Source organism: Ziziphus jujuba, chromosome 4, assembly GCF_031755915.1.
Source record: "Ziziphus jujuba cultivar Dongzao chromosome 4, ASM3175591v1".
Classification (NCBI taxonomy): domain Eukaryota; kingdom Viridiplantae; phylum Streptophyta; class Magnoliopsida; order Rosales; family Rhamnaceae; genus Ziziphus; species Ziziphus jujuba.
This window is the reverse complement of record NC_083382.1, coordinates 28900302-28912435: the sequence shown is the minus strand read 5'-3', so window position 1 is coordinate 28912435 and position 12134 is coordinate 28900302. Positions and strand designations below refer to the sequence as shown.

The 12134-nt window shown below is 33.0% G+C and overlaps 1 protein-coding gene and 1 long non-coding RNA gene across 2 annotated transcripts in view; both read left to right on the top strand.

Moving 5' to 3' along the window:
- Nucleotides 1-12134, top strand: part of LOC132803461 (uncharacterized) — a 466094-nt gene that overhangs the window by 240024 nt on the left and 213936 nt on the right. The window lies entirely within an intron of this gene.
- Nucleotides 8195-11330, top strand: LOC107416422 (receptor-like protein kinase FERONIA). Its single transcript, XM_048471689.2, has one exon. It carries the CDS (start codon nucleotides 8299-8301, stop codon nucleotides 11131-11133), a length of 2835 nt encoding a protein of 944 aa, XP_048327646.2. The 5' UTR covers nucleotides 8195-8298; the 3' UTR covers nucleotides 11134-11330.

Genomic DNA, 12134 nt, shown 5'->3' with positions numbered 1-12134 from the left:
AACTTAGTAAAACAATGTCAAGCAATATCATAAACAAAATTTCTACAAAAGCAAGATTAATAAAACCTAATGAACCTAACCTGCAGTTAAAATGAAAAAAAAAAAAACAAAAAAACAAAAACAACCCACCTCATGTCTCCGCCAACCACAAAGAAAAAAGAAACTCACCTAAATGATGGAGACAAAGAAAGAAGAAACTCAAAAAATCAAGAGGGCAACACAGAGAAATCCAGCTTCCCGACTGACGACAAAGTCGGCAAATGAAAAATGAAACCCGAAATATCTCACTCTTCAAGTCTTTCTTAGATTGCTTCCAAATCTAATATATATTAGGTAGTGCACTTAATGTAGTTTTAAAAAAGAAAAAAAAAAGATTCAAAGGAGCACATAAAAATTTTAAAACGTACCAAAAATTTTCAAAAAATGGCAAAAACGAGCATTTTCTCCAATTGCATTTTTTTTCTTTGATTAATTTTTTATTTTTTATCTACAAATAAAAACTGAAAATATTTCTTAAAAATATGAAGCAAAATATCGAAGATTGCTGTTTATTTTTTTGTTTTTCAAGTACACCTTTATTCTTTATAAAATTTGCATGTCTTTCAAAATTTTTGTTTTTTTTTAATTGAGAGAACAGGCGAACTATCCTTTTCAAAAAGGGTTGCATATTCTTGAATTTTGGGATCAAGCGATGCATTATGGTCGAAAAGCGTTGCCTGTTTCATTTTTTATATTTTATTTATAATCGTTAAATAATTTTTTAATTGTTCATCTACAAATATATTCATGTAGCAATCCAATGAACATAAATTCCATTGATCTAAAAATAGAATATAATTTTGTCAATGCTCATCTCAGTTATTTACATATATGTGTATAGACAAGACACAAAATATCTCAAGACTTAATTTGAGATAAAGGATCGAATATAGAATTCTAATTCAACAAGTATTTAGTGACCAATTTATCTACATAAGTATGTTAAATGAGCTTAACTTTCATGTGTTTGTGGTCAATGATAGTTTACTTGTTTTTAAAAATTGAAAGTCTATTAAATTGCTTTTTTAAAAAAAAAAAATAATAATTGAAGGAACAGTCAACACAATTCCATTAAAACGCGTTGCCTATTCCATTTTTTATTTTTATCTTTAATTGATTTTGTTGATTGCTCATCTAAAAATTTTAAAAAAAAAATCATATTTGCAAAATTAAAAAATTACTAAAAACAACTTTCAAATTGAAAAAAAAGTTAAAAATTGGTTGGGTGAAACGGCGATGTAGTTGTTGACAAATGCGTCGTCTTTTCATCTATTTAGCGACTCTTTCTTAAAAGACTGCATCGTCTAAAACTATATTAGCTAGTTCTTGTTGTATTAGTACATACAAGTCATTTGGTCTGGTGGTTTGGTGATTTTTTGAGAGTGTAGGAGGTCCTAGGTTCAATTCTTATCATGGTCCTATTTTGATTTTATTTTTTTATGGGTTTCTAAATGTTTAAACAAAAAAATTGAAAAAAGAAAAAAGAAAAGAAAAGGTGACGCATTTGTTGAAGAATGTGTCGCCTGTTCATCTATTTGGCGACGTATTCTTTAAATAATGCGTCGCCTAACACTATGTTAGCTAGTTTTTGTTGTATTGGTACATACAAGTCATTTGGCCTGGTGGCGTGGTGATTTCTTGAGAGTATAGGAGGTTCTGGGTGTAATTCTTGCCATGGCGCTATTTTGATTTTATTTTCTTTATGGGTTTCTAAATGTTTAAACAAAAAAATTGAAAAAAAAAAAAAAAACGGCGACGCATTTGTTGAAGAATGCGTCACCTGTTCATCTATTTGGCAATGCATTCTTTAAATCATGCGTCGCCTAACACTATATTAGTTAGTTTTTGTTGTATTAGTACATACAAGTCATTTGGTTAGGTGGTGTGGTGATTTCTTGACAGTGTAGGAGGTCCTGGTTTCAATTCTTGTCATGGCCGGTGCCGCATTTGTTGAAGAATGCATCGCCGGTTCATCTATTTGGTGACGCATTCTTTAAATAATACGTCGCCTAACACTATATTAGATAGTTTTTGTTGTATTATTATATCCAAGTATTTGGCCTGATGGTGTGGTGATTTCTTGAGTGTGTAGGAGGTCCTGGATTCAATTCTTGTCGTGGTCCTATTTTTAATTTATTTTTTTTATTGCTTTCTAAATGTTTAAACAAAAAAATTGAAAAAAAAAAAGGCGACGTAAATTCTAAATAGTGCATCGCCTATTAACTATATAAAAAAAAAGAACTAAAAAAACTTAAAAAGAAAACAGGCGGCACAAATCTAAATAGTGCATCGCTTGTTAACTATATAAAAAAAAAAAAAAAAACTCAGTTTTGGTGCTCTAATATTTTTATTGGTTGTTTGTTGTTGAAATAAAATTAGATTAATTAAAAGAACTAAAAAAAAATATGAGGAGAGAACAGGCGACGCACAATCTAAATAGTGCGTCGCCTATTAACTACATATAAAAAAAAAAAGTTCAATTTTGGCGTTCTAATATTTTTACTAATTATTTGTTGTTAAAATAAAATTAGATTTATTAAAAGAACTAAAAAAAAAATGGTGAGGAGAGAACAGGCGACGCACAATCTAAATAGTGCGTCGCCTATTAACTACATATAAAAAAAAAAAGTTCAATTTTGGCGTTCTAATATTTTTACTAATTATTTGTTGTTAAAATAAAATTAGATTTATTAAAAGAACTAAAAAAAAAATGGTGAGGAGAGAACAGGCGACGCACAATCTAAATAGTGCGTCGCCTATTAACTATATATATAAAAATAAAAAATAAAAAGCTCAATTTTGATGCACTAATATTTTTACTGGTTATTTATTATTGAAATAAAATTAGATTGATTAAAAAATCTAGAAAAAAATATGAAGAGAGAACAGACGACACACAATCTTATTGATGCATTGCCTGTTACAGATATAACAAAAAAAAAAAATCAGCTCAATTATGTTGTTCTAATATTTTTATATATGAGTTATTTGTTGTTGAATTAAAATTAGATTAATTAAAAGCACTAAAAATAAAGAGGAGGAGAGAACAGACGACGCACAATCTATATAGTGTCGCCTGTTAACTATATATATGTGAAAAAAAAAAAAAACTCATTTTTGTCAGTCTAATATTTTTACTGGTTATTTGTTGTTGAAATAAAATTAGATTGTTTAAAACAACTAAAAAAATTTAGAAAGTAAAGAGAAAAGAACAGACGACGCACAATGTAATTAGTGCATTGTCTGTAACATATATAATAAAAAATAAATAAATAAACAGTTCGGCTATATTATTCTAATATTTTTACTGCTTATTTGTTATTGAAATAAAATTAGATTAATTAAAAGTACTAAAAAAAAAAAAAGGTAGGAGGGAACAAGCAACGCACAATCTAAATAGTACGTCACCTGTTAACTATATATTAAAAAAAAAAATCTCAGTTTTGTTACTCTAATATTTTTACTGGTTATTTATTGTTGAAATAAAATTAATTTTTTTAAAAGAACTTAAAAAAAAAAAAGTAAAGGGAAGGTAACAGGCGACGCACAATCTAAACAGTGCGTCGTCTGTTACCTCTATTAAAAAAACAAAAAACAAAAAAAAAAATAAAAAAATCAGTTCAGTTATGTTGCTATAATATTTTTACTGATTATTTGTAGTTAAAATAAAATAAAACTATTTAAAGAGATTTGCTAGAATAAGCTATACAAGAAAAATTATATAATTGAACAACAACCTTGTATAATTAAATTTTATTATTATGTAAACATAGATTAGTGGTTGGTATTCATTTTTTATGAGTAGCATTTAAACGTACAATACAAATCAGATAAAATATACACACAGTATTAATGGCGACTCTGATAAGTCCCACATTCAGCGATCCTTAACGGATGTATCGCGTGTTTTTTGTTTTTAGCGACCTTTTGAGGTCGACAGTTTTTGGATATGTCGTATATTTATTGAATTTTTACTGACGTATTAACCTCAGAATCGTGATTTTGTTTTTTCAGACCCATTTGTTTTATAGCGTCGCTAAGTGAGTGTCGCTAGATATCAATTTTCGTGTAATGTTTGCAATCTCCGTGAGCAGGTTCCATTTTCACCAGTGTTGAATCTTTAAGCTCTAAATAAATTCCTAGGTCCACAAGAGCTGCTATAAAACAAAGAAAAGACATCAAGAATACAAATAAGTGCAAAGATCACAAGTTGATCTCTTTGACATGCACATCTGCACATTACAACTGGAAAGCTTTAGCTCACATGCTATGTTGCGTACAGCAGAAAGGTTGATTTGGACTTCAAAAGAGCAGGTGATTTTTTTTTTTTTTTAAAGCATTTACAATTATTTTCCGCGTTTTATATTATGATTCTTAATTATTGATGTGAATAATTATTGATGTGAATGGTGTATCAATTAGGCAAATTTAATTTAATATGATATTGATTCATCAGCTTGAATTCATAAATATACAAGTTGCAACTTGACTAATTAAGTCATCCACTCATTCAAATTGTTTTTTTTTTTTGTTGGGTTGAAATGCACTCACATCTTATACGGTGGAGAGATTATTCAATAGGAAGGGCTTACCAAGTTAGTCATACATTCGTCTAATAATAATATATATTTTAGTCTATATAATATATCATTTTTAAATTCAATAATTAAAATCTAAATTAATGGATGACCGTGTCAGTAAATCAATCCCTTTATAGAAGCTTATTAATATATAAATATATATATATATATATATTTACATATAAAATATAGTTTCCTTCTAAGACATAACTATCTCGTTCATTTAGTTCTTAAACAATCTTTAAAAAAAAAATAAAAATACAAATATTATATTTTATTAGGTTATTCTAAAGATCATATATAAAAACATATTATAACAAAAAAAAAAATCATAATATTTTTAACTCTAATGTTTTTTCATTTTATTTTTTTATTTTTTTTGGTTTTTGGAGAGAGCACCAGCACTGGTGAGGGAAGTTTAGAAAGAGTTCCTTTAAATTCCGCACATTAAGCTCAACACAATACATACATATCAATTTTTTTTTTATACTTTTTCTTTTTGGATGAAGTTTTTTTTTATATTTTTTTTTAGTTTACTAATTTTTTAAAAAAATATGCTAATATAAAATAAATGACATAATTATTTTTAAAAGGAAACTAAATATATTAATAAGCTTGTATTAAGGAAATTGGTTGTTAATAAATGAATTGCTAATTTGAACTTCAATTATATTGAATTTTTCAAATGACATGTAGTATATGCTGAAACGACATAATAATAGCTCTGTTCGACTGAATAATCTCTTAATGTGATGGGACGACACATTTTTCTTCCTTTCTTTAATATATATATATATATATATACATATATTTCCCTTTTAAAATTATAAGTTGGAAATTGATCCTGTTGACACCTTTAAGATTGTGGGTTGGTGTCAATTCCCATTCAAGTAATACATATATTTAGACACTAGCGATAGTGAATTTTGGGCTAACAGAGTTATCCAATATGCTTTTATGAATAGAGTGTATTGTATTTTTTTTTATTTTTTCTTTTTTATTTTTTCTTTTTTTGGGGAAAGAAAAAGGTTGTTATAGAGTGTCTTGCAGTTGATCGGATAATAAATGTGGGGTGGTCCTTTCAAACGTCTTAAATATATTGCATTTATAATAAAATAGACCTCAACAAGAGAGATTATTGCATATTGATTGGGAGTAATGGGGTAGAGATATCAAATTGATCTACATATCTATATGAAATGTCATGTCGATATTTTGTTGATTAACATATTAATTAATTATAAATAAGTGAAATTTTATAAGTATAATTAAATATTAGACAATAAAAGAATAATAAACAATATTTGGTATATATCTTGGTAAATTTATTCAGTGCTTCGAACATTTTCCTATTAACTAGCAAAAAGCTTATACTATGAAAGGAAATCATTTTGAATGGTTAAAATAAGTGGAAAGAAAATGATAAAAGAAGAAAAAGAAATAAATTGTTTAAGTATATTTTAAGCAATTTAGTTTAATACCCAAATTGACACGAAAATGAAAAGAAAAAAAAAATTTAAAAAAACTTTTTAATATTCTAAAATTATCCCTATTAATATTTGATCTAGAAATTTTGTATGGAGGTATTGTAAACAACATAAACTACAGTAATTATTTTTTCATTTATATTTCCTTTCATTCCTTCTCATTAGTAATTCTCAGAACAATAATTATTATAAATATTCATTAAACTTATCAATTATTAACTTTTTCGTCATTCAATTCAAACATAGCTTTAGGTTGGATCCCCATTAACATTAAATTCATCAAAGGAAGATTTAGCGTTATAAGATTCTCTTTGCCACTACACATCTGCCAACTGAATACAGCCTTTTTAGCAGTCCATGTAAGTTTCTTTAGTCCTCGGAACTTACTCATCCAAATCTATCAGATTCTTTTTTTTTTTTTTTTTTTTTTGAAGAAAAAGACCTTTCCTCCTACCATTGCAGCATATAGTAAAGGTACATTTGGTACACATAACTCTACTGAATGTATTGTATTAACAATGTACATCGTTTAGTGTATGATTATACCTCACTATATATTTTTATTAAAAAAAGAATTTAATTTTGATAGATAAAATTGATTAAAAATATTTGATCTTTTAGTAATTTGCTTAAGTAACGCTTAATTTACTCCACGTGGGTTGAGAAACCATAGAAATGGAAAATGAAAGCATACTGCTGATACCTATCGGTTCCAGACTCATCTTATTTATCGATATTTGCACATACGTATTTTAATTTCTACATACCTTTCTCCTTCCTCTCGTCATTCTTTCGCACAACTGCGAATTTTCAATCAATTAAAATGCCAAAGAAGAAAGGATATCGGAAAGAAGAGGGTAAGATACGCAGAACTTCGACTCAGGATATGTAATTTCCAGAATTATTCATATATATATATATATATATATAGTAACAAGACGGATGCATACATAACATGGCTAATTAGATCGATGTTGAATAAAAGCAAGCACCAAATGAACAATTTAAAAGTGACATCCTATCGTGGAACCCTGTTGCAATTGCGATTGTAATTGACACCTTTGCCAGCGCCCTTACATTGATCTTTAACCTTTAGATTGATTTGTTGGCCGATGCAGCTTTTAGCTGGATTATTACGCCCACAATCATAAGCCGCTTTGCGTTGTAAGGCGGGTGGAGTAAATTTAGGCGTCAGTAGGATCCTTCGGCTAGACTCAGAATCCATTAGAAACTCCATATCCATGTAGCGGTGAGCAATGAGGCCGCAATCGTCTGTGAGGCTGTCACAGATGGGGGAGGAGGTGATGGTATCGTTCCCATTCCATGAAATTGCAGCACCACCGTCTTCACATTGACTTATCCGTAGAATCATCATCATCGTCGCCGCCACCACTAAGAATTTTAAAGGGAGGCCCGTGGCCTTATGTAAAATAGCTTCCATGGTTTCTCCCTATCTCAATCTTGTAAGCAAACTCGGTAGCTGCTGTATCACTTAACGAACCGATGGGCAACTATATACGCGGTGGAATTGCCGATTAAAAGATAAGACATGGACATAAAGTCAGTAAGATCACGTGGCAACTTTTGATTGGTTTAATTGGATTATTTTATGATAATCTAAACATCAATGATTATGTGGCTGTTCGCACAAAAAAACAATGCTACTGTCCCATTGTATTCTCCACAATAATAGGGCTTTTTAGGGGTAGACATCTTTCACCTAATTTCCTATTCTCTACCACTAGGATTCCACATCATACATTATATTATTGGAGTACAGGGATGAGGGAAAACACCAAAAAAAAAAAAAAAAAAAAAAGAAAAAAAAAAAAGGAAAAAAGAGAGATAGAGAAAAGAATAGAAGAAACCTCTATGGATCTGACCTCTACATAAGCTTTAGATTATAAGAAAATATCTTTTCTCAAGCAAAAGAAAAATATAAATATAAAATATAAAAATTAATGTTTAATGTTAAATGTAACCTGTAATTTGTCCAAAACTTCATTTCAGGTCTCTATTTTTTTTTTTTTTTTAACTGATGACAAAAACGTCAAATATAACAGAACTAATGGCTTATCCATTTATTTTACCCTAAATTCTATTTTTTTATGCTAATTTATCCAATAATAGTTACTACCAAATACCTATCATGTTTGCGAAGAACTGGAAATTAAATCAACGTTGACTTCAAAATGGATGTACAAACTAAGCATAATGCTTTAGACACATCAGTATTTTACCTTACAACTATTCTTTCTGCAGAATTCCTATTTCCAATCATCAATAGGTTTTTCTATCCATTTATTTTTCTGTTTCCTATGAGTAACACGTGCACCAGAAACTTTTATCACAAAAACTCAATGAATACTATGATCCTCGTCTACATCTGCCTGATATTTCACCAGCTTGCCCTCGCAGCCACCGATGATTACGATCCTAGGGACAAAATAACCCTTGCCTGTGGCTCATCAGGAAGCGTCGAGGCCATCGACCACCGCATTTGGGAAGGAGATATCACCTCAAAGCTTCTTCGTTCACAAAACGAAAATAACGCATCAATCACCTTTCCAGCTGAGCACCCACCAGAACATGATGTCCCTTACAAGACGGCACGGATCTTCTTCTCCGAATCCACCTACTCCATGCCGGTCACCTCCGGCCAAAAGTTTATCAGGTTGCATTTCTACCCCGACATATACGGCAACTTTGACAGCTCCAAGGTCTTCTTCTCCGTCAAAGCAGCTAAATATACCCTCCTATCCAACTTTAGCGCTTTTCTTGCTGCTCGTGCTCTTAACAGCGATGTAGTAGTGAAAGAATTCTTGGTTAATTTTGAAGAAGGCAAAGGCTCCTTAAACATAACATTCGCTCCACTTTCTTCAGATTCTGACTCATTTGCATTTATTAACGGAATTGAAGTCGTTTCTATGCCCACCAATCTTTATTACTCAGCTAACGGAAGAAAAGGCGCAACAAATGTGGATCAGTCTGGCCAGCTGTATACCATCAGAAATGACACCGCCATGGAGATGGTATACCGTTTAAACATCGGCGGAACGTTTATCCCTGCAAATCTCGACACTGGCATGTTTCGGACTTGGGAAATGGACGACAACTACTTAGAAGTATGGGGATATAGTGTTGCACCTGTTGATACCAAACATAAAATCAGCTATGTAATGATCCCGCCTTATACCGCACCAGAAGACATCTACAAGACTGCCAGGTCAATGGGGAATAAAGATAAAGATTTAATTAAGGCGTACAACCTCACCTGGGCATTCCCTGTGGATTCTGGGTTTCAATATCTTGTTAGATTGCACTTTTGCGAGATTCAACCTGAAATGAAGAAGACGGGCGATCGGGTTTTCAATATTTTCATAGCAAATGAAACCGCCGAGGAAAGTGCAGATGTACTCAAGCTGACTGATGAAAATTTTGAAGCAGTTTATAAAGACTACCTCATCTTCATAGTTGATATAGGAGGCAAGGAGAAAGTAAACCTCTCTGTTGCTCTGCAGGGGACCCGACAGGAGTGGAAAACTAGCTACATGGATGCAATATTGAATGGAGTAGAGATCTTCAAACTGAGCGAGTATAGTGGCAATCTCGCCGGTCCTAATCCTGACCCTCGGATATCCCCAACTATTGCACCACCCAGCCAAGTGCAAACTAGTGGGAAAAATGACCAGAAAACAATTATCGGCATCACCACTGGTGTAGGACTCGGCATATTTCTTTTGTCCGCGATCGGATTCTTGGTTTTCCGACGACGAAGAAAAGTCAAGAACTCTAGCTCAGTTGGCGGGACTACGAAGTGGGGACCTATTTCGTTTTCTATGACTAAGTCCACCAAGACCCAGCGTTCATCACTGCCGTCAGATTTGTGTCGTTACTTTTCGTTGGCTGAGATCAAAGTCGCCACCAACAACTTTGACGATGTGTTCATTATTGGTCGTGGAGGCTTTGGTAACGTGTATAAAGGGTACATTGACAATGGGACCACCGCTGTTGCCATCAAGCGGCTCAAACCGGAGTCATCACAAGGGGCCCGCGAGTTCAAAACCGAGATCGAGATGCTTTCCCAACTCCGCCACCTCCATCTCGTGTCCCTTATCGGCTACTGCAACGATCAGCACGAGATGATCCTGGTCTACGAATACATGGCACGTGGGACACTCCGGGAGCACCTCTACAACAGCGACAATCCACCACTTTCCTGGAAACAACGTCTCCAGATTTGTATCGGAGCGGCACGTGGATTGCACTATCTTCATAAAGGTGCGAAACACACCATCATTCATCGCGACGTAAAGACAACGAATATACTGTTGGATGAGAAATGGGAGGCCAAGGTTTCTGATTTTGGGTTGTCAAAGATGGGCCCCACTAGCATGTCCAAGGCCCACGTGAGCACAGTCGTCAAGGGTAGTTTGGGGTATTTGGACCCAGAATACTACAGACGTCAGCAGTTGACTGAGAAGTCCGATGTGTACTCCTTCGGTGTCGTGCTGTGCGAGGTACTATGTGCTAGGGCACCCTTGATAAGATCGGTGGACAAGAAGCAAATGAGCCTTGCGGAGTGGGCCCGCAGTTGTTATCACAACGGAACGCTTGATGAGATAGTGGACAAACATCTGAGGGGTAGGATTGCACCAGAGTGTTTGGGGAAGTACGGTGAGATCGCGGTCAATTGTATGGTTGATAATGGAAGCGAACGGCCATCGATGAACGATGTGGTGTGGGGCCTAGAATTCTCAATGCAGCTGCAACAGAGCGCAGAGGAGAATACAAGTCCGAATCCGAATGGGAAACTTACTAGCGAAATGAAAGGTGAGGATAAAGTGCCTTTATTCAATTACAGTGAAGATGAAGAAAAATTTACTTGTAGCTGGGAACATACGTCGGAATTGAAGAGTGGGGAAACCAAAACTAGTGGCAGCGAGCAAAGCAGCGAGACAAATCAATCTATTAAAGGAAAGTCTGGGACTGTGTTTTCAGAAATCAATGACCCCCAAGCAAGATGAGCTCATAATATGAAGCTAGCTGGCTAACCAAGTGGTTGTCAGCACTTTTTTAGGTGTACATTTAAGCATATCGCCAAAACCGTTTGAAAGTAGTTAATGAATGTTCTCCTCTAAGAGTAGTTTATGTGTGTAATGTCAAATAGTTTCAAAATTTATTTTAACCTTTCTATATATTTGATATTTTCAATCCAAATAAAGTCCATGCTACAGTTAGCAGATCGAAAATGCGTGTCCAAATTGTCTCTGTCTTCTTTGCTTAGAACTTGGAACTTGGAACTTAGAACTTAGCCGTTCAGAGGTTCCACTTTCAGCTATATATCTGGCTATTTCGGATATGACAACCACGCTGTCTGCACATTTGACAGTTGAAAGCCGGTGTGCTATAGCAAGAACAGTCCTGCCCCTCTAGGGTCCTGTAAGACTGCTCTTGCAATTGCTTGCCTCCTCACAACTTCAACCAACAAAATAATTTTATACATTTTCCGAAATTCTTCAATAAATTCATGGAAATCAATCCTTCTAATTATTATTATTATTATTATTACTGTTATTATTCTGATACAAATCCTTCTTATCATGTTGCCACATTACTTTGAGTTTGGGTTTTCGAACAACGTCAATGCTAAATTTAGTAAACAATGCAGTAGTAGATCAATGTATTTTTCCATGACATGCCTAATAACTAATTGACTGGTATTTACCAAAAAACAGAAAGACTGGTGGTTAATGACGCTCGTAGACAAGTAGTTGGTGATAAGATGCAGGGTTGGCAGTCACTGAATTAGCTTTTTTGAATGGATGGTGAAATGTGTGATAGCGGTTGGATAGTAAAAGTAGGTTGTCTTTCGAACGTAGGATAATAAATGTCTGGTTTTGAATCTTCAGACCCTTTCTTCTTCTTCTGTTATTTTTTTTATTTATTTTTTTTTAATTTTCGTAATCTTCTGTCCTTTGTTTAATTATAGAATTATTTTTCAAATTGAATCAGTAATATCAACTAC